The 26,451-nt window shown below is 42.0% G+C and overlaps 4 protein-coding genes across 5 annotated transcripts in view; 1 reads left to right on the forward strand and 3 right to left on the reverse strand.

The window, feature by feature from the left end:
* Positions 1–1,832: 1,832 nt before the first annotated feature.
* On the reverse strand, positions 1,833–3,721 carry LOC121191327 (5-hydroxytryptamine receptor 1-like). Its single transcript, XM_041052524.1, has 2 exons — positions 2,651–3,721; positions 1,833–1,988 (listed from the first exon to the last, which is right to left on the reverse strand). Exons 1-2 carry the CDS (start codon positions 3,719–3,721, stop codon positions 1,833–1,835), a joined length of 1,227 nt encoding a protein of 408 aa, XP_040908458.1.
* Positions 3,722–4,087: 366 nt separating this feature from the next.
* Positions 4,088–10,784, reverse strand: ddx20 (DEAD (Asp-Glu-Ala-Asp) box polypeptide 20). Its single transcript, XM_041066807.1, has 11 exons — positions 10,562–10,784; positions 9,468–9,562; positions 8,594–8,762; positions 8,378–8,492; positions 8,054–8,196; positions 7,552–7,690; positions 7,386–7,444; positions 6,807–6,889; positions 6,574–6,679; positions 5,814–5,915; positions 4,088–5,678 (listed from the first exon to the last, which is right to left on the reverse strand). The coding sequence occupies exons 1-11, from the start codon at positions 10,755–10,757 to the stop codon at positions 4,522–4,524; spliced, it is 2,364 nt and encodes a 787-aa protein (XP_040922741.1). The 5' UTR covers positions 10,758–10,784; the 3' UTR covers positions 4,088–4,521.
* Positions 10,785–14,199: 3,415 nt separating this feature from the next.
* Positions 14,200–15,687, forward strand: parapinopsina (parapinopsin a). The gene is made up of 5 exons (XM_041058021.1): positions 14,200–14,527; positions 14,659–14,749; positions 14,835–15,072; positions 15,170–15,412; positions 15,547–15,687. Exons 1-5 carry the CDS (start codon positions 14,200–14,202, stop codon positions 15,685–15,687), a joined length of 1,041 nt encoding a protein of 346 aa, XP_040913955.1.
* Positions 15,688–18,508: 2,821 nt separating this feature from the next.
* Positions 18,509–26,451, reverse strand: part of LOC121190613 (cyclin-dependent kinase 17-like) — a 34,055-nt gene continuing 26,112 nt past the window's right edge. The window contains exons 6-18 of one of the 2 annotated variants that reach the window (XM_041051500.1): positions 25,554–25,610; positions 25,338–25,452; positions 25,059–25,153; positions 24,847–24,909; positions 24,452–24,575; positions 23,851–23,971; positions 23,206–23,303; positions 22,969–23,074; positions 22,673–22,715; positions 22,465–22,555; positions 22,309–22,386; positions 20,847–20,894; positions 18,509–19,594 (exon numbers count right to left, since the gene is read on the reverse strand). In XM_041051500.1, coding sequence (XP_040907434.1) covers positions 20,863–20,894; positions 22,309–22,386; positions 22,465–22,555; positions 22,673–22,715; positions 22,969–23,074; positions 23,206–23,303; positions 23,851–23,971; positions 24,452–24,575; positions 24,847–24,909; positions 25,059–25,153; positions 25,338–25,452; positions 25,554–25,610 — 1,023 coding nt within the window. In that variant the 3' untranslated portion in view covers positions 18,509–19,594; positions 20,847–20,862. The remainder of the gene's footprint in view (positions 19,595–20,846; positions 20,895–22,308; positions 22,387–22,464; positions 22,556–22,672; positions 22,716–22,968; positions 23,075–23,205; positions 23,304–23,850; positions 23,972–24,451; positions 24,576–24,846; positions 24,910–25,058; positions 25,154–25,337; positions 25,453–25,553; positions 25,611–26,451) is intronic. The other variant, XM_041051508.1, reaches the window with a different exon arrangement.

Raw genomic sequence — 26,451 nt, forward strand, 5'->3', positions numbered from 1 at the left:
TCAAAGGATTTTATTTACTTTAACTTCTGGAGAACTTAAAGCAGGGACGTCTGTTGTAAAGGTGACCACAGAGACGCAGAGGACACTGGATGAGCCATCCACAGATCTCTGTCACCAAAAACATGTGCTATTCTGTCTGTTCTCTCTCGACTCACAGACCCACCCTGTAACTTTAGTATTACCTATCATCAAATCCCATCAAAGCTGACCTTTGTAACCATGGATGATGACCTTTTAGCTCTGCTAGCTGATGCCTCTCTGTTGGCCTTTTTCATCTTGAATGTCACTCTTGAGTCCAACAGCTCTAGAGACAGTTAGGTCTGTCTTTGTTTCGGTGGATGAGGCCACTGCAGGGCTCTCACCAAAACAGCGAAGAACAGCTTTAGTCACAGCAGACCAAGCACCCACATAGGTGAAAATACAATTTTGGTCAAGAGCACACAGACAGGGCTAGAGATACACCAACAGATCATCTATCTGTCCATCAGCCAAGAGCATATTTCAAAAGCAATACTGGAATTGGTCTAATATTACATCTGCCCATATGTAGCTGATGTTTTCTCTGTAGAAATAACACTGTATTTAAAAGAACTGTCAAACTAGCAGCAAAATGTATTACGGTCTTTAAAAAAAAAAAAAAAAGTATTTCATTACCTTAAGATGAAGAGATCTGAAAACGCATAACCAGTTTTACACATGCATTTGTACTAAGACTTACAATTATGCATATCATCGTCATATCAGCCCACATGGGTGGAAATATATAGCATATTGGTACCAAATGAGTGCATCACTACACAAGACCGTGAGGTACCTTAGGCTCCTCCGTTGTGCTTTCGTTCATATCCCGAGGTTAGAATCGACCCGAGGAAAGCCAGAAATATTCTACTGAGTTGGAACAGGGTGTGTTTTACCTCTGATATTCCTAGTAGTGATCTAGTACTACTGCTGGTAATTTAGTACTGTACACAGTGACAACAGCTGCCTAGATCCAGTATTAGTGTTTAGTCAAACTGTGTGCAAATTTACCTGGAGTAAAAAGAAAAAGAAGAAAAAAAAAAGAAGACAAGCACAGACAGGCAGAGCTTTTTCATTGTAATTTTAAAACTGAGGTTTAAAGACATTGACTTCATATTCACAGCATCAGGTCCGGCATTTAGAATCTATGGAAAACTACAACAAGGATATGACATAGGTAACGGCAGAAGTGAGGTTCCCTGTAAATTTTTTTAATTTTTAATTTATTTATTTAATTTTGCGAGGACAGTGATTAAATGTGATTTATTTCCTGCTTCCCTGTTTCAAGACAGGTTGTTTTGTGTCAGCTGCGCTCTCAAAACGACACACTTTCGACACAGAATTATTATGTAAGCATATTTCCGCTCAACGTGTCAAAGGATTGCATTTTTATTTACAAACAACAAAAACAGAGGTCTTGTGTTTGATTGTGTTTGTCTCTCTTTCTCTGTTATGTAATCTCCTCTGATTGTCTTTTTTTCCTGGGCTCAGTCGGTTTTCTTCTCACTCTTTGCTTTGCCCTCCTATGCCACCTGTCGTTGTTGAGACTACTGCTGTGCGTATCTTGTCAGGTGTTGGATATTATGTATGACCTTGTCTTGTGTCCCGACTGTGAAACGCCTGATAAAACATCTATATCTGCCACAAATACAAAAATCTGTGGGCTCTCTTCTTCACCTGCCTCCAAATCACCCCGTGTGCGTAAACACCAGGCAGTGGTTTGTGTCTATTTAACTTAAGTGTTTGTTTGTTTTTTTTAATCCCCAAAGGTGCAGTCCATGTGACCCGAACGTTCATTTCAAAGAACTGACCCTTCAGGCTCTGAGTTTTAGCGGACATCCTGGGATGGAGGAGAGGATCTTGCTGAGTTCAGAGCGAAACTGTCTGGTGACCAAAGTGTAGATGAGCGGATCCACCGCAGCCTGCATACAGGTCAGCACCATGGCTGACGTCTCCAGCTCCATCAGCAACTGTGGGAAACACAGCAAAGAGAATAAAGGTGATGCAAGAACACAGAATACCATTCCAAATGTTTTTTCTGCAGAGTAGCTACAGAACGAGATAGGGCTGTGACTGATTCACGATCAATTTGCTGGTTAATTTTTGATGAATTGTTTAGTCTAAAATGTCTATCCCAATTTCCAGAGACCAAGGTGACATCTTCAGATAGCTTGTTTTCTTCAACCAACAGTCCTAAACAAAGAGATTCAGTTTGCAATGATTAACAAATGGAGAGAAGCAGCAAATCTTTTTGCACTTTCTCTTTATAAATTAGATGCTTAATTATCAAAGTTGCTGTTTATTTATCAATTTATCATAGCCACTACTATGAATCATTATGGCACTTTGCACTGAGCATAATATAAAGCTGAGTAATGTAATAGCTGTGGAAAAATAATACCTAACTTTAAATTTTCAGTTTTTGTTGAGACTACTACTTTTTTTGTGGTTTGGTTGTTGACTTAATATTGTTGCTGTATGTTGTGATTTTGTTGTTTGTTATTTTGGACACAGCACACAAGTGTTAGATACCCCACAGATTACTATTGAAGGCCTGTATAACAATGTGCAAGGTTTCTGTTTTTCCACATATTTGCAATATTGTGTGAACAAAGAAAACTGTCACACTCACTCTGTCCGTGTCCTGCCAAGTGATGACATTCACTAGCAAAATAACCACCATGGGCACCCAGAAAAGCGTGAACGCTATGATTATGTACCCAAAACGCTGAGCCAGTTTCCCCTCCATCTGCTTCTTCCCCCGCTCTCTGGCCCCAGGTGTCAGGAGACACACTGCCCCGACGATCTCCGGAGGTCTCCCCGGGGCGACTCCTGTGGATGCGCCCGCACAGGGAGCACCGGCCTCGGCCACCAGGAGCACCGTTCGGCGGGGAGGCAGCGGGCTAACCGAGCCTACAGGGGGCAGAGACTTGAAGGAGCCCTGCTGAGCTGTTCGTGGCTCAGAGGCTGGGACACTCAATTGTCCCCAGACGTGCTCCGACACCGTCGGCCTCAGCTGGATTCCCCGGGAGAACACTTTCTTTCTGTGCTGCCTTACAACTTTGAAAATCCGCACGTAGTGGATCACGATTAAAGTCAGAGACAATCCCCACACCGGCACCAGCACGTAGGGTCCAAATGGATCCGAATACCGAAGACGCTCCTCGCCGTGGCCCCCGATGTGCGGGCGACAGAGCATGTAAAAAAGCGCTTTCTCGGAAAGAGTCAGAGAGATTACAGCCAAGATGAGGCCGCATGCCCAGATGGACAGGATCCAGAGACGGACCCTGGCTCTCCTCCTCTCGGTTTGGAAGGGGAAGGCGATGGCTTGGAAGCGCTCCACGCTGATGCTGACCAGCGTGAGCAGCTGGACACAGCTGCACAGGGCAAAGGTGAACTGCTGCAGGGTGCACACGGACACCGACACCTGGCTGTCCTTCCCGTAGCGCAGGAAAGAGAAGAGCAGCAGCGGCGTGTCCACGGCGCACTTCAGGAGGTCACTTGCGGCCAAGCTGACCAGCAGCGCGTTATTGCAGGTCTGCAGGCTCTTGGTTCTGTAAACAACCCAACAGACCCACAGGTTCCCGGGTAAACCCAAGACTAATGTTAAAGTTAAGACCGTGCAGTTGAACAGGAGAAACACCGTATCCACGTGAGACTCATAGCGCGCGCTTGTTTGGTTGCAGAGACTGTGACCATCCATAATGTCACATGGGTTTTCTGCTTCCTCTCTTTAAATGTGAAGTCTCTCTTTCACACATCCCAGACGAACCATCTCGTGGTTCAAGTCCACATCAGTGTGCTGCCGCTCAGAGTGAGCATAAAAGAGCATTCACCTCTGCAGCATAATGATGATGATTTCAACTGGTAACATAAATGCTACAGATGGTTAAAAAAAAAAAAAAAAGTTTAAGTGGGCCTCTGGTTTAAATTAATTTATTCAAGGGTGTTTGCCTTTTGTGTTGCCCAGCACTGATTGGTAGGTAGCGGTTGATTAGCCTGTAATCAGGAGCATGTGGAGTTGTCTGACCTTGCTGTGCCCAGCTGAAGAGATTACATACAGTAAATTGCACAGTTTGAGCCCCTTTTCACCTTCCTCTTTAAACTTCAGGTTAGATTAATCATTAATGGCATACTGGTGTGTGTGTGTATTCTAAAAAATTTGAACATAAATTCTCAGCACCTTGCTGATGTACTGATACTAAAAACAAATAAGCTAGTTTCAAAACTTGTGAATGTGTAGATCCATAACAGAAAGAAAGGGGCTTTGATGCTCCACACTGGTAATTTATTAGAAAAGTAACAGCAACATACAGAACATGGTATGAATTTGCTGAAATGCACACACACACACTAGAAAAATTTAAGCGCAACGTCTTACAGTACAGAACAGTACAGAAGTGCAAAGAGATGTTAGGTATGTCACTGGGCTCTGGCTCAGAGCAAATGTGTTCTCACAAGAAAACAGCATGAACAGAAATCCTGATTAACAGTACAGACATGTCAGTGTTTCAGGAGTTCTTCCATGTAGACGGCGTTCATTCGATAAGCTGCCATCCAGTTGTGAGCCGCGCTGTAGTAGCTTTGGTAACCCTGCTCTTGAAAAGGAGACATGTAGGCGTAGTAATCATTCCAGGCTCGGTAGCAGGTTCTCCAGTAAGTTTCAGGGCTCCACTCCTCCTCCTCCTCTTCTTCTTCATCTTGTTCGCAGTCATCACCTTCGTCCCCGTCCCTCTTTCCGCCCTTCATCTTTTCTGAGAGCTTTTTGCTCCGTTTCCCAATCTCCACTCTCATCTTTCTTGATTCATTTCTGCCAGGCTGTGCCGGAGCAGCCTGATTGGTTTCCCTGTTTGATCTGATGCTCGGTACGGATTCATAGCTCTCTGGCTGAGACAAAGCTCTCCCATGTGATGCGCCGGTTGTCTGGCGATATATTTTGGGTGCAGAAGAAGTCTGAGCTTTGGGACTTGATTTTGGTTTGGGCACAGTCTGTCTATTTCCAGCATCGGTCTGAGGAATCACTGCTCTGTATTCACCGCCTCTGGTGTGATTTGAGCTTCCCAGTGTCTCATTATCCTGCTGGCTGTCCTCCATGTCCGACTGGGAGCTTGAAGAACCAGAAACTGACTTTGGAGGTGAAAAGTTAGATTTCCGGTGTTGTCCACTTTGGGTTAAACTTTGAGTTCCGTCATCATTAAGTGTGACTGACTCTCTGTGGCAGTTCTGATCACTGGGCCCATTGTCCTCATGACCTCTGAACTCCCTGATGACCTCCACTGATCTCCCCAACCCTGTGCTAATGAAGCTGTGGAAGTCCTGCTCAGCTTCCTTAAACGTCACAAACCTTGAGCTGCAATTCTTGAACGAGCTGAGGGGAGGGATCTTGGGTAGAGCGTCTTGCAGCTGCTTTCGTGTCTGAGTAGGACTAGCAGGAGACACTTTTCTAGTGTTCCCTTCATCATGTGCTCCTCTCTTGGGTGTCTGATGGGTCTTCTCCGGCTTTGTTGTTCCACTGTGCTCTACAGCTACAGGCATGTCAGCCTTCACACGCCTCTTCTTCTCTGTCCTTGAGACGAACTGGGGTAAGGAAGCCGGAGTGGAAGCCTCAGCGCAGACGTCCCAGTCACACGGCTCGTCCATCAGCCCAGGCTCTATGGTGGCTAAAGGGACAGAAGACAGATGAGACTGGAGCTTTAAATGAAAGGTTTTCTTTTAAAAGAGAAGAAATATACAAACATGAAAGAGACACACGTGCTTCACATAAAACTCCTCAAAGACATGTGGACGGGACTTACACGGCAATGGCGATAAACTCAGGCCGCACTTTTGTGCAATGGCCATCATCTTGTTCTCCTCCTCACCATGGCAACAGTAGGTCACAGCCAGTCCCTGAGTGCCTACAAACGAAATGTAATCCTGATGAGAACCCATTCACATCACAGGAAGGGATAAAGACAGGTGTGTGAGTTGTGCATCCAGGGACACTGTTTGCAAGCTAAGATTGAATTACCTCCTGTTTTCAAGACAACACGCAAGTTAAGTCGAGATAATTATAATTAAACGCACATGATTAAGAACCTATTGACCTTGCGAGGTGGGTCAAACCTGCTAATACTTCAGAGACTAAAGCTAATCTTCCAAATGGTGTTTAACGCAGTCAGAGAGAGAGAAGGAAAGTGGTCAAGCAAATCAAGTCTAATGCAGAGCAACATAACAAGTATTATAGCACCTGGAGACAAACTTTTGCTTACTTTTTAAGCAAGTAATAACCACCCTGAAACTATTTTAGTTTGAGTTTTGAGTCAGGTTAGTGGGCGAAAGTGTCCACCTGAAAACAACATGTTGTGTGATCCAAACAGAGGAGAAACTCTGCAATAATGATGCAGCTTCTCCACAGACAGAACCCCCACCGCACACCATAATCAGCCACCTGGGCTGCCTGACCGGGAGGCAATGTGGTGTGGCAAGGTGACAATGCTGAATATCAAACAATAGTCCCTGTGGTTGCCTCTGATTCCTGGCTTCTGCCATAACCAAAATAGATTGGAGACTAACCGAAGCGTCCCGCCCGTCCGATTCTGTGCATGTAGGTTTCCCAGTCCTGCGGAACGTCCAGGTTTATCACCAAGTTGACTTTCTCTGCATCTATACCTCTGGAAGTCTGACAGGAAGAACAGGAGAGAGAGAAGCTGATTAACTCAAACCTCCAAGCTTAGTATAACAACTGTTAGAGATACACAAAGATGAAAATGCAAGTGTTTGGGTGTGTGTGTGTGTGTGTGTCTCACCAGGTCAGTGGAGATGAGCACCCTGCACTGGTACTGCTTCAGCTTTGACATGGCCTCCAGTCTCTGGTCCTGACTCAGACCACCTGTACCGGTCATCACACACATTAAATCAGATCAACTGAAATCGACTCTGCACATACAGCCAACAATACAAAACCTGTGTTTGTTTTACAGCTGAAACAATTCATTGATTTGTCAATCGCCAATAATTTGCTGATTTTCTTTGTCTTATGTGATAATAAACTGAATATCTTTAGTTTTGGTCAGACAAAACAAGTGATCTGACAGCATCACACTGGGCTGGTCATTTTCAAATTGTGATTGTCATTTTTTACAACAATTCTTTCCCTCATTAAATCAAGAAAATCATTTTCAGATCAATCAAAAGTCGATAATGAAAATAATAGTTGCGGCCTTACCTAATTCACAGCAGCCATAGCTTCAGGATTAGTAATCAGTGATTAATAATCCTGAAGCTATTAATCAATGATTAAATTTTACATCAATTTATTTTTTGTTGATAAACTTTTTATAACTACACAGCGTTCAAATATCACTATTTTTCAAAGACAGCCTCACCTGAGATACACACAGCAGGTAAGCCTTTGGAGGAGAGGATGTCTGCCAAGTGCTGAGCCCTGTGAGAGCAAATCCAAAATAATTTCAGTAAACTGTTTCTGTATCATCAGTTTTCTCATAGGTACACTCAGCAGCACCTATGCAGAGGAGTAAAATAATGCATTACCTTGTGTGTAGGTTGGAAAACACCAGGGCCTGGTTGAATGGGATTTTACTGAACAGCTCAAGTAAGTGCTGCACCTTCTCCTCGAAAACCTTGTGAGGTAACGGATGGGACTGCACCAGCTTGTAGTACTGCTTCAGACCTGGCAGGGGGCACACAGGGACAACATACATGGGAGAACATTACTTCCAAGTGTAAGTGAGTATAAACAGTCCCTGACATCTATGAATATAAAGGCATGTTTTGTTTTAGAAGAGGCTATTTTCTACCATTTGTTTTGTACACAACGAAAGAAAAAAAAACTTATTCTGAGGAGTCCCTGTTAGCCATGACAGTAGTGAATTGTTAGCACAGTACAGTTTAAATATGTAAACTAGACATAGCTGGTAGATCAGGTAATTAACCTAATATAAAGTAACACATTCACCCTTTAAATTAGATTTTTTTTTTCTCAGCTTTCTGTGGTAATGACAGCAGCACATCTCACCATGGAAAAGGGTCTTACCTTTGAGGCCCATGTCACTGGGATTGAGTCTAACAAAGGTGGGCTCTCTCATGTAGCGGGTAAGGTGCTGCGCAAGGGATTCAGGGTAGGTTGCAGAGAGCGCGAGCATTTGTTTGTTCACAGGCAGAGAGGAGAAGATCCAGCTGAAGACAAGCAGGGGAGATCGGACAGTTCCAACGAGTGTGAGTTTGTAAATGTTACATATAGTATTTATTTAATAATATTATTATTATTTTGGTTAAACAGCAACCTATACTAGCAACACCAGTCTGATGTTGCATGATTAAATATGAGTGAGATTCTAGACGGCTCTGTCCATCTCACTTTATCTGTTCCTGGAAGCTGCCCTCCTCCAGCAGCTTGTCTGCCTCATCCAGAACAAACAGTCTGACACTGGCGGTGGACAGCATGCCCATGTCGATAAGCTGCTTGATACGACCTGTGTACAGAACCAGAAACGTGGTTACAAAACCCAGATAACAGCGTGACGGTTACATAAACAGGGCACGCCTGTCTGTTAATATTCCACTGGCCTCTTACCAGGTGAACCCACAGCTATGTGGCACTTCTTCAGATGGGGTTTGTCCTGACTCACGGGCCTGCCCCCAATAAATACATGGCACTCTAGGCCTTCCATGGCACAGCCTATGGCCATCACCACTGAGTGGATCTGCACCGCTATCTCCCGTGTAGGAGCCAACACCAGAACCTGCAGAAAGGAAGAAGAAAAAAAAAAAAGGGTTGTTTGTGAAGAAAGTCAGATGTCAACAACCACTTACACTTGATTGGGAGCAGATTAAAGACAGACAGGTGTCGGGTGGTTCCCACTCAGTAAGACCCCACAGCTAATAAGATTACAGTGCACTAGGATGCAGCCAGTTCATCAACAAGACCAGACATGCATCTCATTTATCAATATTTGTCCTTTTTCATTTCTTCTTTTAACACTGAGCAGCTTAAACTCATCAGATTAAGACACTGCCCCCCCCAAAAAACCCAAAGTGATTACTACTCATGACCATCTGTTGGTAAAAAAAAAAAAAAAAAGGAGCAGAGTGGTAAACTTCAAAATAAAACTTGTTTTCCCCTCTGAGGACTTTTTTTTTATTTTCTTCAAAATTAAATCAGATTAAAAGAATGGGAAAGATACACTTCACTTTTTTGTATAATATACAACCATTGTGAGTATTTGAACTATTTTTAATTTTTTCACACATATACATCTGCCTGCATATGTAAAAGGTGAGATACTCAAAAAAGAATAGAAATTGTGGACCTTAACTCATATTCCAGGTGAACCTCCCGAAGGAATACACACATTCATATATACGCTCAAACATGTATGAGGGGAAAGATACATTTCTTAATATACCACTAATCATGTTGATCTCCACTGTGGAGAAAATCCACTCACCTGAGTCGCAGGATTCTCCAGGACCAGCATGTCCAGGGCGATTGTGCAGAACACGCAGGTCTTTCCAGTGCCAGACTTGGCCTGTACAATCAAATCTGAAACAGCAGATGGACAATGTAGGACTGTCCAATTAGTGGGAACAATCGTGATCACAATTTTGACTTCCACAGTTAATTAAACTTGATTGGGCGCAGTATTGATGCTTCATGTGCTTCGAGTGCCTAATCTGCTGCATCAAATCAAGTGGCTCCTGTTCACAGTTAAACTGTCTGACCAATCACAGGTGTTCACTTCAAGTACGCCAAGATTAGCTGCTCTCCGCTTCACAGCTGCAGCCGAGAGCTTCCGCACCAACACAGACAACCTGCGTGAAAAATTCACTCGGAGGTCGGAATAAATCATTTTATCCGGTTGCGAAGATGTGGAGGCATTTTTCCAGATTTGTCCATTTGAGGGCAGATTTTCCAAAAAAGCAAACCGCAGAACAATAAATATTAGAGTAAAAGTATAAAACTTTATTTTTACACTTTGACATTGTAGTTTAAGGATTGATTTCATTGCATAAAGACAAAGTTAAAGGGTCAGTCCACCCAAATCATAAAACATCATGTTCTGTGGATTATCCAAGAGATTGATGGATCTAATTAAAACAAAACTCTCTGCGAGCCTTGACACCACGGAGGGTGTAAGGTAAGAATAAGGGCTTTAACGTTAGATGGATAATATGCAAATCACTAAGACAAAAGCCTGACATCCTTAGCTTCGCATAAACCAGTACAGATTATCTGGTATCACTGAATCATCGACTTGTGGTCTGTGTGCACCGGACAGATCCTGACCTGTCTGCTGACTTATTTAAGAAACAGATGTTTAGGTGTGTGACAAGGCACAAACCAGGACGAGCGAGCATCAGGAACAGGAGTGAACGTTAGTTGGTCATCGACATGACAGATGAGTGCAACGTTACATCTGCATACTCAGTCACACAACTGTGCTGTAATGTAAACAACCATGAACTCAAAACGCTATCTGTCCAAGACACACACACACACACACACACACACACACACACACACAGAGTTTTATGAACCCACCGAGTCCGCAGCGGCCCAGCGGGATGGCCTTTAGTTGGATCGGGGAGGGTTTCTGAAAGCCCGCGGCGGACAGTCCGTCGAGCACCGCCTGAGACAGCAGCAGGGAGCCGAAGTCGATCCCCTCTGACAAAAGCACATCGTCAGTCCGCTTTCGACTTTCTATGTCGTGAGCTGCCTTCTTTACGGAGGAAGCCATGTTGGCTGAACTGTTTACCGCCGCTCGTCAAACTCAGCCGGTTAAAAGAGACCTGGGAGCGGCAGAGGACCTGCGCCTTCACCGCCCTCCAGTGGCCGGGAGGGGGATTGATCTGTGTGGATTTTTTTTCTGAGCTTTCAATACAAGTAGATGGAAAGATTGAAATTAGCTGTCGTCCTTCTCCTGGGGGCCAAAGAAGATCACCAGAGGATTAAAGAAAAAAACGCGTAAACCCATGGATGGATTAGGAGACAGTGGGCCCCTGTGTACAGACTTGTAAAAGCCCCCCCACCCCACATATATCAGCAAGACACCCAGACTGAAAGAGTATCTCTTTTTATCTCCTTGTGATCGTTTTGACTCTCTTTGTAGTCTTTTGTGGGGGGCATGGACCCATGGGTCCCAGCAGGGACCCAGTAGTCCTCTTTGATTCCTGCAGTTATACATGTAAATACATTGTCAATAAATAGATTTGGTCTAGATTCTAAACAGGTGTTTTTCAGAAGAGGTCCTGCGGAGAGTCTTCCCAGTGAATTAAAGAGCTACAAAAACAGCAAACTGGTACCTAACAAAGAACACAACCTAGTAACCCAAAGGTTGTTTTTAATGATTTATATAACAGATAGAAAATGATCTTTTAGCCACTTTATGAAGGGGGATTTTTTAGAGAGTGGTAGCAAAAATGCTTACTGACATGAGATTTTCAGCTGGCTAAAGACTGTGATTACTAGTAGTATGTTGGGACACTGTAGAAAGAATGTTAGTTTTGTAAAGATAAAGAAACGCAAAAAGAAAAAAGAAAATCTTGACATTTCTGATTGATTTCATCAGTTTAGAATTCCAAAATATTGTTTGGGTTAAAGTTGCCAGAGAAATGTATAGATGATACATTTTTTATTTATTTATTTTCTGAAAATATCCTGTGAATGTAGAATTTACTTCATCATTGTGAAAGATTTTTTCAAGCTTGGTCTTTGTGTTAATGAGGAATATCTGTTTTGTGGCCTTCAGTTTGCAAAGTTGAATAAAGCAAATAAAGCCCTGGTTAGAGGCACTGAGCCTTAACACACTGAAAAAAATGTTTTGTTGAATTTACTCAGTTTTAATATTTAAAGTGGTTGCACACAATACATTAAATCTAGGCATATTTTTTACTCTGTGCTTTAAATTAAACTAAATTGTTTTATTCTACTGGGGAGACCCCGTGCACTAAAGTAAGGTACATGTGCTACACATTGTTTCTCAGGTAGATTTTATCAGAATGTTGATCCTGGTGTGAACTGCTGGTGGTGATGTGTGTGGTATGAACATTTGGAGGAGGGGGTGAAGGAGAGAAGACACACTGTGATTGTGTATTTGATTTATTGAATTTAAATTGTGTTCACCTGTCTCCTTTTTTTGCACTTGTTCCTCTGTCAGACCAGGAACAGCCAAACCTGAGCTGGAGCGGTCCATTTGGTTAAATAGGGGGGTTCACAAGGGAAGAAACCAAGTGTGGTAGCGTGGGGGGGGGGGGTGTTTTGTCTTTTGTGGTGAAAAGACCTCTGTAAGTATCTTGTTTAAAAAGAAATATGTGTTTTTAAAGTAAGTTAAACAGAACTTTTATTTGACAATATGTTTTCTAACATTGGGACTATTGTAAGTGTGCTGGAAGAGATAATTGATATAGATTTCTTGAGAAGGTGCAGTCCACCAGTATAAAAGTGAGGAGGCTGTGGTGGCCGGAGGCTAAAGGAGAGAAGCACAGCTCCAGATCACAGCTCCAGATTGTAGCTCCTGCCATGGGCCCAAATTTTAAGGGTATAGCCAGAAAGGCAGTTTAGAGCGAATTCTTTTGTTGTGTATTATTTTGATTCTTCTTGAGAAGTGCTCTTTTTTTTCCCCTTTTTTGCTTACTTTTGTCTCTCTGTTTGGCCCAATGTGCATTTTTTACTGTTAAGTTTTTGAACAAGACTCTAATTTTGTCAAATAAAATGGAATTGGGAATTGCTCCAGACTGCCACAACTCATTGTTAGTGATGGGTAGATGAGGTGTCATGAAGCATTTCGACACATTGCCATTGTACATTGTCGACACTGTGTCACTGAATACTGACACCTGCTGGACCTTAAAAATCCCTACAGGCAACCTAGTTGACAGACTCAACTGACACTGATTTGATGACCTAGTATATACAATAATATAATTTAAGTCATTGTATTTTATAATGTATTATTTCATATCTTTATTTATGTGAATGAGGATGCTTGTGGACTGGGATTTTTTTTTACACAATTTTTTTCCATGATTATTGATAAATTTGACAATGAACCGCAAAAGATCAGAGATTCTTTTAGCAGATGCATCCCTTTGACATATGCGCTTCCTTATAAACACAGTTTGGCGCGTCAGTGTCAGTTCGAAACAGTTCCTGTATCAGTCACGTGACTTTCTTACACCGACACCGACACGGGGTTTTGCTCTATGAGCTTAATGCATGCGCCGGTGCATTGGTGTTGTCAGACCCATCACTACTCATTGTTGTATACCGGGTTTCTCGGCCACCCCCACATCTACATATGCATTTTGATTGTTTTAAATTAAATTGTGAATTGAATTAACATATTTTAGAATAAAACAATTTAATTTAAAACACAATAACAAATTAGTTAACCACAATATATGAATTACATAATGAATTTAAGTAAATTAAACATGGGTTTAGTAAGAATTACTAAGGAAATTAGAGTGAAAACTACTCAGAATTTTTGTGCTGGAACTGCTTACATAATTTATTTGAAATTACTCAAAAATATTAAGTACAGTCAACTTAAAAAAATATGTCTAGATTTAGATGAGAGTATTGCGTGCAACCACTTTCAATATTAAAATTGAGTAAATTCAACAAAACTTTTTTTCAGTGCAGGCAGGCAGCATGTAACCCATGCTATAGAGAATTAATGTGAAGCCTCAACATGTTGACTAATTCAGTGTATGTCATGTTAACAAGCTATAATGCTCCTTCTGTGCCTTTAACAGACGTGCATTTAACTCTGATCCATAAACCCATATTGTGTTACTGAATCCCTGGCTCATTACTCAGGGGCAGCTATAAACCCAGCAATCATGGAAAGTGCAGTCTCACAGGATATTAGACAGAATTATTGTCTTCACAAGCCGGATCTTCAGATTTGGTTTTCAAGAATTAAATGTCATGATAGAGCTTCTCTCCTCCTCCTCCTTGGCTTATTAAGAGAGATCCCTCTCTTCTTTGGAGGTTCATCAGAACAGCAAACATACAGCATCAGTAGAGAAGCATCTACAGGTTTCCCTTATATACTGGGAAGCTGTTTTTTTACCTGGATTTGGATTTGTTTTGATTTTGTTTCAATGGACCCCTAATAATTTATTTTCTTACCTGGAAGCAGTTTGTGGCATCAGCAAGTAGGTGAAAGTAGCGAAATGGAGACTGTTGCCCTCCAAGGAAACTCATCATCTCACAGCACAGTCAACGCAGAGCTCCTCTCTCAGACTGGCTACACAGTGCTGGCCATTATCATGGGTGTGTTTTCTGTGGCGGGGATCATCCTCAATGTCCTGGTGATTGTTGTGACGGTGAAACACAGACAGCTAAGGCAGCCGTTGAGCTACGCCCTGGTAAACCTGGCTATATGTGACTTGGGCTGTGCTGTGTTTGGGGGTCTGCCCACCACAGTAACCAGTGCCATGGGATACTTCAGCCTGGGACGTGTGGGCTGTGTGTTAGAGGGCTTTGCTGTTGCCTTTTTCGGTGAGAAAATTCAAAATTCAGTGCCAGTCTGCATTTTTTTTTTCCAAAAGAAGAGTTTGCATGTTAGAATTTAACTTACAACTCGGTATGATTTAATTTGCACAGTCTCTTTCTTCTTCCTTTTCCTCCAGGTATAGCAAGTCTGTGCACAATTGGAGTCATTTCTGTTGAACGCTACATAGTGGTCTGCTATCCTATGGGCGCTGTCCTGTTCCAGACCAGGTATTGGCTGCATCACACGGAGTACAAAACTCGATTGTTCCACCTTACAGGATGTACTGTATCACGCTGTCTCTGTTGTCCTCAGACATGCAGTTGCTGGAGTGGTGCTGTCCTGGGTGTGGTCGTTTGTGTGGAACACTCCACCTCTCTTTGGTTGGGGAAGTTATGAGCTGGAGGGGTTAAAGACTTCCTGCGCCCCTAACTGGTACAGCCGGGATGCAGGGAACATGTCCTACATCATCATATACTTTTTCCTTTGCTTTGCTCTTCCATTCTCCATCATCACGGTGTCCTACACGCGGCTCTTGTGGACCCTTCGTCAGGTGAGACACGATGAATTCGGGGTGGACATGCTGATTATTTTTGATGATTGTGTTGACATCATAGTAAGGTCTCCTTTCTTGTATCTTGATGTCCCAGGTGACCAAGCTGCAGGTATCTGAGGCTGGCAGCACAAATCGTGTGGAGGTGCAGGTGGCACGTATGGTAGTGGTCATGGTGTTGGCCTTCTTAGTCACCTGGCTGCCATATGCTGCCATGGCCTTAGCTGTTATCATAGACTCCAGTCTATATATCGACCCTGTTATCGCTACCATACCTGTTTATTTGGCTAAAAGCAGCACTGTCTACAACCCCATCATATATGTTTTCATGAACAGACAGGTAATCCTTCATCATGCACATTCATATTCACACATACAAACAAATACAGAGAAAGAAAAAGAATTCAGGCATAATCTTAAACTTTCATTTCCCTGTATTAACCATGTGTGCTGTATGTGTGTGTGTGTTTCCAGTTTCGAGGATACGCTGTTCCCACCGTCCTGTGTGGATGGAACCCGTGGGCCTCAGACCCGCAAATGTCTGAGGGTGAGACCACTGTTGCCACTCTGAGCAAGAGCCAAAAAGTCTCACCTAAAGAATCTTTAAAAGAATAAAGAAATATGTGTGAATGCACACGGTCTCACTCCTGAGGCTGTTACCTAACCCCGTCTGCACTGGACTGCAAGGAAAGATTAAATTTACATTAAAAATATCTTTCAGAAACTGACATGGATCCTAGAAATGATGGTTGCTACAAATTCTGTATAGTCCCACTTAAAGAAAACAGACATTAAAGCAGCTGCGAAAAGGCAGAAGGAAACCATCATTATGTGAGACTCCCAGTGTGCTCAGGCTTGTCTGTCTGAAGTTGTCACAACTTTTCATGTATTCTGACAAATCCCTTTGTCTTGTCTTCTGTCATGGATACTGCTGATGATGAATTATTCTTTTTGATCTGACTTCGAGGATTATGGTATATGTTTCAAACTCAGAGGGTGTCAAGATTCAGTATTTTAGAGATTTATACAACAACCTCTTTGTTATGTTAATTGCAAACTCATGAAACAGCACTTTTGGTTCGCTAAAAATTAATGATGTGCATGAACACATCAGTGGCTGGATTATTTAGGTTAAGAAGCTTACATACGACATAGTGTAAGTGAAAGTGAAACCACATACAAACATACTTACTTGGTTGTCAGAGCCTAAATGAAACCTGTCATTGCAGATGCATTTTCTGAATTCCTAGCTCGAGATACACATTAAATTTCACCAATTTCTCACAGAAGTAAATATTTGTTGTGTTGATACATAGTTATCCCAAAAGTGAGAAGCAAAACAAGCTAAAAAAAAAAATTAGCATCTCCAACCACCTGCCAAAGCCCTATAGCAATAAACAAGCATCTACAGTATTGTAGTTCATGTTGTACTGTCACATTTGATGGCGAAATATTTTCAAAGGATTTATGACAAGAAAAAAGTACTTACATGATTTTTTTTGTTTAATTTTTTTATTAGGTGTACACATCCCCTTTGCTTCTTAAGGTCTGTGCTCAAACATGGTAAACACCCATCGCACACAATCAGACCTTTGTCACCTTTATATGACCTTTATGGCTTTCATTGATAAAAATCAAAATTATCAGTGTGTTATACTCCTTTGCAACATGATGCTTCACTCCAGCCTTTTGGATCCAGCATGTTAAACAGCAAAAAAAAAATAAAAAATAAAACCTGTCATCAGTTTAGTCAAGTCTCACAGTTTGATCATTCACAGTCACTTCCCCCTCTCTAAATAAACACAAATGCAATCATACGCATCCTATTACCTTGGCTTTTTTATTGATTACAGAAATATTGCTATGACTTTCATTGAAGAAAAGCAAAAAGCAAAAAGCCTGAATGTGAATAGCTGTATCAAACCTGTACACTTTTGTACATACAGAGTGAGGGATCATCTATGTACATGCTACATACTGTCACACTCTGAGTAAATAAGTAGTCCTTCTGACAGGCACAGACGAGGGATCACTTCATCTTTTCTGAATCCATTTCGAGAAAAAGCTGCAGAAGTGACCGGACGTCTGTGCCTGAGGAGCAGGAGACTCTAATCTACACCCTCTAAGCCATCTCATAGATACAGTACATGTTGACATGTCAACTGATTGGTGTGTGAAACAGTTGTGTGCCTGAACACCTAGTGATTGGAGGACTGACTTTGGTCCTGTTGTTTCTGGCAGCCTGTAACAATAACGACATGAAACAACAGTGTCTGTCTGAGTCCTGCTAAATACTCAGAGGCTTTAGTGCCCAGTCAGACAGGCTGATAACAGTTTTTACTGTAGTATATACCTTGAGGTTGAGTCAGATTTGTCACACAAACTATCTGGTCCCAGTGCTGGCCGCACATCAAACTGTAGCCGAATACTGTATTGTCATTGTCATCATCTTTATCTTTATCTAAGGTAGTCTCCAGACTCACCGAGGAGCTATTACAGGTTAATGTGGCGTTTGATGTGGGAAAAAAAAAAATCGTGTAATAAAATCATGTCCCCATGCTGAATTTAAACCAACTGGAGGTATTCTTTTTCCAGCAGCAGCTATTTCACATACCAACTGAAAACATTGGTGTGTTTGGTACACAAACATGCTTACAGAGATGACGAGTAAAGACACGGGTAAGGTAGTCTCTGAACTGCAACGTTACGCTCAAACTAACAGAGAGTGTATAACACAGAAGACCGACAGGCTGATGCTGAGAAATGATTCTTCTTCTTCACATACAATTTGAAACAGCTTTGCAAAGGGTTTCAGGCCATGTTCGACATACTCTGTTCTACTGGGGGAGACATACAAGACCAGCTGTACCTCACAGCATCCACAACACAACACTAGCAGTAAGTCCTGAGCTCAAGGAATGTGCAACATGTCCCCAGGCAGTCACCAACTGTTCGCCAACAGTGGGAGCACAGCAAAGACTGAGAACAGCATCCTGGAATTATCATTGCTTCTGACAAGTAAAAAGTATGATCATATATATACAGATTAAAAAAAAGAGTAAAAATAAATGCACATGGAGTTGGGAAGGAGAAGGAGGGGTTGTTGAATGGTCTACTCATGATCTAAAGAGGTAAAATCAGGTGCAAAGAGAACATCAACATCAACACCTGTACACCACACAACAAATCGAGACAACTTCTGAGTCAAGGCAAAAGAGGAAGGGGGTGTCTAAGAATAAGCAGGTGAGGATTTGTACACTTCCTTTACCTCTCTGTCCTTCAGTGTTGTCCTTCTTGTGTACTGAAACAGGAGCGTCTTGCAGCGTGGTGTTCTTTACAGCATGTTATTGTATGACAAATGCAAATATTGTCTACTACTGGTCTGTGAGTTGCAGAGTGCTTTTTAATTGTAGTGTGGTGGTGTCCAATACATCTATTTTCCCATAGTGAGTTGTTGTTTTTTTTTTTTTTGGTTTATTTTGTTTGATTCTTCTTCACTCTAATATTTAGTGTGTACTTTACATCCTACTCTGCTTGAGTGACTGATGAGGTATCGTAATGACGACCACCCTGACCCTGACCGGACAATAAGGTGCTAAAGTTTATTTCTGTAAACTCCAATGATCTACGCACTTTTAAACTTTCAAGTGAACTTTCAAGTGTGTGTGTGTGTGTGTGTGTGTGTGTGCATGTGCATGTTTGTTTGTGTATTTAAGAAAGAATCAGAAAGATAGAGAATGAGAAAAGAGAGAGAGAGAGAGAGAGAGAGAGATTGTGTGTGTGTGTGTGTGTGTGTGTGTGTGTGTGTGTGTGTGTCATATTTTTAAAGATCATGTAATAAAGGGCCAAGAGGTTAGGCGAGGGTCTAGGGCTTAGGTGCAAAGGGCAATATTCAGAGTTTGGATTCAGGCTGAGGCGTGTTATGAAAAAGCAGAGTTCTACTCAGTTCTTCTCAGTCTCTTTATGTACAACGACAGTCCGAAAGAAAAACAAAAATCACAAAAGGGAGCCACGGGGCTCCTCTCTCTTTCTTTGCCTTTGAATGATGTCCACTTTCATTCCTTCTTCCCCACAGCGGACTGATGCAGCAAAGTTCTGTTCAAAAACCCGAGTCAGCCCACAACGCTGCCCTCTTCTGGACAGCAGTGGTAGCAGCAGCAAGGAGAGACTTGGACTCTTCCACTTTTCTTCGAGCATCACGCACTTGTCTCGATTTTAATTTTTCTGTCTATAGGGTTGAACCGAGTCTTTATTTTTTCTTAAGTCAAGTATCAATTCTTCAGCCTTAGTTCTGTGTGATTTTGTTTTTGTTATGCTGTGTGTATGTGTTTGTTTTTGTCTTCAATATGTGTGTGTGTGTGTGTCTTTATACGGCAGAGTGTGTGTCGCTCCTTCAGTGTGTGTGTGGCAGGGTCAGTGAATGTATGTCTGACAGGACAGCTCCAAGTGTCACTGTCCTCCTCACCTCAGCGCCCCCGCCAGCACTAAAACAACACACTCTGCCTCCTGCTCTTCCCCTGGGCTGAGAGAGAGAGAGAGAGAGAGAGAGAGAGAGAGAGAGAGAGAGAGAGAGAGAAGAGAGAGAGTGAGAGAGAGAGAGATGTCAAAAAAAGGTTTGGATTTGATTTGGACACACAAACACACACCACCACACGCCTGCAAATTTCACTCCATGCCAGCAACACAAAATATACAATATATGGCCAAAAGCATTAGACTCACAGAGTGCTGAACAGTTATTTTCATTATATTTGATCAATCAGCCAAATATCAATTTGATCAAAAAACTGTGAAAATTGTTACAATTTCCTAGAGCTTGTTTTGTAGAACCAGCAGTCCAAAATCCAAATTCTTTTCTTTAGCACAACATAAGGCAAGGAAAAGCTGCTAATTCTTACATTTGAGAATCTGGAACCATCAAACGTTAAATGAAAATAGTAATTTCGTTTCTACTGATTGACTGAATCAACTAAACAACCAAATGCTGCAGCTCTAGACATGGGTGTTGATAAGCTGACGTAACAGCCTCTACTCTTCTAAGAAGGCTTTCCACCAGATTCCGGAAACTGGCTGCTGGGATTTTCTCCCATTCAGCAACAGGAGAATTAATGAGGTCAAAACACTGATGTTGGGTAACAAGGCCTCACCACCAAACTCAGTTAGTGGTTGTAGGTTAAATCCAAACTTTACCAGAACTGTATTCCTGGTGGTTTAAAACAGTGTCTTGTTCTTCATGTTGGGAAACAAAATTAGCAGAAAATATAATGGAAAATTTCACAGAATAAAAAAGAAAATAATCAAAACAAGTGGGGGTGCCCTGGTGGCTTAGGGATTTTAAATGCTGATCATGATGCATGTCACACCCTGCTCTCTCTCTCCTCATTTCCTGTTGCCTGTTTTACAGATGGCAGTCTGGGTGCATGGAGGTACTGTCACGTTGTAACAGAAAAAGCCCTTCCACAAACTTTGTTGCCACAAAGTTGGAAGCACACTATTATCTAAAAACCTTAGGCCAAAAGTACACAAAAGTGTATGGATAGCTACTTTTGACCATATAGTGTATCTGTAGTATTATCACTGCCGGGAAAACATTTGGATAATAAAGTTCTATAACCTGTAATGTTGTGTGTGTAATCTGAAACTAAAGCTGAAGATCATACTTACCAGTAACTGTAACACAGTCAAACAAACACCCTTTATCCATGCTGATAGCAACTGCATTTATAACACACAACCAAGCAAACCACCACACACTACACCAAACCCTCACTTACAGACTTAACAAAAAGGCTACATCTCTCGCTGCAGAAACCTAAACAGGACTGCAAATGAAAAGAATCAAATGACTCCCCATTCTTGGATCGCATTCTTTTCCATTATGAATATATTGTTTCCCCTTTCATCCCTGAAATAAACACTGGGAGTGGCTCATTCTGAGAAAAAGAGGATTAGGTAAGTGAAAGCTGAGATGATGCCTGCGGGTGCAGGCCTTGAAATGTGAGGGAAGACCAGCAGGAGCAAGAATGGGGAGAGGGAAAGGAATTAACAAAAAAAAATTGAGAGAAAGAAAAAAAAAAGAGCAGAAAGGAGATGAGCTTTAAAATGTATGAAATAATACGCTGTTTTGGTTCAGGGAATGAAAGGAGGGGAAGAGAAATGCAACAGCATTTAGTTCAGTTCAGCAACAAAGACAATGTGCAGACGAAAAGAAGAAAAGAGGCCAGGTAACAGCCAAACAGGGAAAAAAAAAAAAGAAAACGAGAAGGGGAACTGAACCGAGGACAGACACAATGAAAGAGACCGTATTTACCAGAACGGTAGGGACCACTCAGCCAGTGGAAGTGGAGGAGAGATTGTGACTCTGAGCCCGGGGATTGGCTGCTTCTCTCTGGAAGTACTGCGAGGGTGCGGAGCCTAGCTTATGGGCCGCTTTTTAGGGTTGGGGGGGGGTAGGTTGGGAATATCGAAGCGTTACGGAGGAGTCGGAGCAGGGTGCACAAGGGAGATAGAAAGGATTAAGGAAAAGATGAACATTGCGAAAGAGGAGAGCGTGGGTACCAAGAAAGAGAAGGGACAGTTTATCAGAACACGACAGGGAGGCAGCGGAAGCAGGAAGAAAGAGACACACACAGACTGAGACTGTGATAAACACAGAAACACTGAAGTAAATCTAAGCAAATGTCAAAAAGGCACATCAGGCATGCACAGTTAATGAATAGTGTTTCAGACAGAGGCAAAACTCCTCAGCTAACTGGCTGCACTGCTTAGTTTGTTTATCTGTGATGGGATTTCTGTCTGTAGCTTTAAGTCTTTAAAGAAAATTAACATTAAATTGTTGAATTTATATGTATCGGTTCTCCCTGTAGTCAAAGGGGCAGGCAGGATAAAAAACTGTCAACATCATGATGGTGCTATAGGAAAAGTCAGGCGATCTCCAAAGTCAAAGCATTCTGTGTCAAGGTTTTGTCAATGTTCATTTTCACTTTTAAGTGTAGTGCAGTAGTTGTTGGAGATCTGTATGTAGTTGAAGAATGAACCTGGTGATAGACTGGGAAACTGTGTGACATGTATGACCACACAGTGGCATGAGAGACGACATGAAGCAAAGACAAAGAGAAAAAAACGAGAGAACAGGAAGAGGACAGGGAGCAGGACCTATTCTCTAAAATATTCCCACTGAGAATTCCTTATTCTCTGCTTCCCCCCCCTTCTATTTTTCTATCATGGAGGACTTACTTGACTCTGGATAGACTGAGGATCTCTTTCCTGGATCTCTCTGGAGCTGAATGCCTTTTACGGAGAAGATGGATGCAGCTAAAATAACAAGAGAAGGCTGGTGAGACAGCGCGTATGACAAGTACATGTCCAAAAAGTCAGACTGTATGTACTCACTGTCAGCCAGTGTTTGGACCTGCTCTCCAAGACTTCTAAAATACGAGTGTCTGAGAGCGTCCTCAGCGGATACACGCTTCTTAGCCTCAAACTAGAGACACACAAAGACAAAGAGAGGTATAGAGACAGGATTGTTAGCTTTTTATCCAATGCTTTAGGTATACATATGTTAAAATGATTATCTGTATACAGTGATACAGTTCTTTACCTGTAGAAGCACTGAGAGCAAGTCATGTCCATCGTTGTCTATTCTGTGTGACAGAAAGCGAAAGAGAGTGATGGAGGGGAAGAATGGAGTGTCGGTAAAGCCAAATGCTGACATAAGCCATGCAGAGCAGTGTAGAGTTCCTGCCATTTCAATATGGGCGGAAATGCTTGACTACATTTCCTCCTGAAAATCAATCTTGTGTTTTATCTTATTACATCTAGCATATCAGTCACTTAATCTATACACACACACACACACGCCCATTGCTTTGTGTTCATACTCCTGAATCTACACACCTGGGTGCGTGGTTGACGAGGGGTTCTGCGTGGTATCGGGGGAAATTGTATGTCTTAAACTCTTCACTGGTGGTGATACCTGGCCAAGTCTCTTCTGTAGGAGTACCTGTTGAAGAGAAAGAAGATCAGTCGATACATGCAAAGTGTATATACACACACACGCGCGCGCACACACACTTAAAAGCATGAATGTTGCACAAGCAAATGCTCATCCAAATTCCACCGGCGCTGTCATACCAAGGATGCGGAATATGAGGTGAAGCTCATCCTCCACGGTCGATCCAGGGAAGAGAGGTCTGCCCGTGATCATTTCATAAAAGATACAGCCCACACCCCTGAACACAAGGACAGAAAGAATGGAATGAGTGCATGACGATTCAAGAAAATACAACTACTATAAAGGGAATCTCTACAAAACATTTCTCTTTAATGAAGACAAATGTTCCACAATGTTTATATCATAAATAAATAATAAAGTGTTCAACAAAATAGTGTTGAACATTTCCTGTTCAGTGACACTAAAAAGACAAACTAGTAAAACTATGGGTTCTGTCAAATTTAAGTCCAGAAGTAAGCCACAGAAATTTACAAAGAACATCAAAAATCCAACATGTTATAGGACCCAGGAACATGGCCAGATATCCTCCCAACCCACTGTGGAATCTTTGCATATAAACTGTGAACTGCTGTATGTTCACAGTGGCAATGGTGAAAGAATATGTGGGGAGTTGTGGGGGCGGGGAAGCTTGTGGGGATTAGCAGAATGACTTCAGACACAAACAGAAGTAAGAACATGACATTTAGAAAGAGACAGACAAACAAGACTAATATTAATGTTTTTCGGTAACTGTGTGTATTTTCTATAGATGTGTGTTTACTCACCACATGTCAATGGGTGTAGAGTACTCAGTGGAGCCCAGAAGCACATCTGGTGGTCGGTACCATAATGTCACGACTTCATTCGAATAGGTCTTCGTAGGGACAGACTTGGCTCGTGCCAAACCTGAATCCAAACAAAAAGCAGACACTAAATGACACACATATTGCCTTGTTTATGGGTACCACAAGTGAACAGGTCAATAAAATATCCCATCAGAACTCTCCATATCAGAATAAAACATAGTTCACGTACTGAATAAGGTTGGAATTAAGAACACGCTGCATTTGAGTTTTACACACTTTGTTAATAATTTATTCAGCAAGACTACACCAACTCTGGAGTATGTGTAACAGTATGTCATATTTAAATTTTTACCTAAGGAGAGAGGTGTTGGGTGATTACTCACTGCTCTTGTTGGGTCTAGGGAGCAGTATGGCCTCTAGGGGTCGCTAGTGAGGCTTTCAATTCTTATAATATATGCTTTTTTAAAAAGGTAGATGTTTAATTCTTTTAATCTCCAGCTCACCGCAGCTTTAGAAATTATAAAGCTTTTTAAAAATTAACAAAACTAATATGATGATTCAAGTAAAAGTGTTGCTATACCAAAGTCTGCCAGTTTGAGTTCTCCTTTTTCGTTGATGAGCAGGTTCTGGGGTTTAAGGTCTCTGTGGAGGACCTTCCTTCTGTGGCAGTACGCCAGACCTCGTAACAGCTGGAACAGAAAGATCTGGAGAGGAGAGGAGATTAGTACGACTGACTGTTAGAATCTAAATATTAAACTAAGCCATTAAACATTAATTAAGTAATTTATTGTTATGACAAAAACTGTGTGGAATTATTACAACACAGCGATCAAAGAACAAAATTGATTTTTAGATTTATCATTAAGAATCTAAACTGTCAATTTTATGACACTGTGTCAGTATGGTTACTGTGACAATATGGTTACATTCTAAAGCATTTCCTCAGCACAGGGCATTTGTGTTACTCTAAATTACCTTGACATTGTGAACACTCATGATGCTGCCACAGTCATCCATGTACTGCTTCAGGTCTTTTTCCTGATGAGGGAGAAAGAAAGAAAGAAAGGAAGGAAGGAAAAGAAAGGAAAAGAAAGGTGCAGATACAGTATGTAGATTTGCATTAGAGATTAGATCCTTTAAAAACACAAAACTATAACCATGCACACATGCACAGTACCACCACTCACCAGGTACTCAAACACGAGTGTCAGGCACTTGTCAGTGTGGATAATGTCATGGAGGGTGACAATATTGGCGTGCTTCAAGTCTTTCAGTAGAGACACTAGAAGCGGGAGACACATCAGACATTGTCAGTCAGAGACAACCTGTGAGAAGAACTAAAACATCCCATAGTTCAGGGAGCTACAAGGCGCTACAGAGTTCCTTGACAATATGGTTCTTTATTGACATGCGTGATGTTTACTTTCAAATCACGAGATTTAAACTTGTTAACAGCGGTTCAGTACCTTCTCGGATAGCTGTGCACGGCGCACCCTCCTCATGCTCCAGTCGGATCTCTTTCAGAGCCACTAAATTGTCTGTTAACTTGCTTCGGCCCTTAAACACAGTAGCGTAGGTCCCCTGCAGAGACGGAAAGCGCGTGGATGCATTTGTGAAATAAAGCAAATGAAGTATTTGAGGAGTTTGTCTGTGCTTTCGCTGATTTTCTTGATTGAGCTCACCTCTCCTAGTTTGTCCAGTTTGATGTAGGTCTCAAGTTTCCCAAAGCCGATTTCAGACTAGAGAAAACAGAAAGAAAACAGTTAAAGAAGTCATGAGCCTTATCAGTGTGCATCATCTCTAAGCCAGTGCCAATTTATTTTGGCTATAGCCTGATTGTAGGCCAGGCCTGGCCACTCCACCATATTTAAGATGACTATCTCCAGAATCAAATCCTCTAGGCCAAGCCTGTTAGTTCAGATTTCAGTCCCACTGCTGATGACATCTGGCCTACAACTCCAGGGGTCTGAGTCACCAGCCTGGTCGCTATCTGTGTGTCTGTTTTTGTGCTAAAATTTTAGCTAGAGTTGTTACTGATTGGATGGTGAAATCTTTCCTTAAGGTCCTCTCTGGTCGTACCACTTTTACAGTTATTTGGTATTTTATGTATGCTGTTACAGAGTGCAGACGTTCATTAGAGGAACCTACATAAATGCAGGAGTAATGCTACTAGTAAATAAAAGACACTGAACTGAACATTATTTCTTGTGTCTTCGCTATACCTTATTTCTTGATCTCTGACATTGACATTCCAGGTTCTGGTTGTCTAGATCACTGTCAACACATAGATGGCATCATATATAACTCACACACAGACATACGTGCACACTTGTGTCTCGTAGTGACAGAGGAAAGGTGTGCGTTTGCTTACTGTGAACATCTGAACAAAATGTCATGTCTCCACAGTGCCTCCTCCCGTGGCTACCGTGTCTCTGTAATGCTGCAAAGTGACATCATTGTCAGTTGCACGTATACTTTTTGGCCACAGGAAGTCAGTATAACAAAGACAACTGGGTATGGCATGAGCTCTTCCACTCCAGACAACTTAATGGGGAATACATTTTATTTCTAAACATTTCT

Source organism: Toxotes jaculatrix, chromosome 2, assembly GCF_017976425.1.
Source record: "Toxotes jaculatrix isolate fToxJac2 chromosome 2, fToxJac2.pri, whole genome shotgun sequence".
NCBI classification, from domain to species: domain Eukaryota; kingdom Metazoa; phylum Chordata; class Actinopteri; family Toxotidae; genus Toxotes; species Toxotes jaculatrix.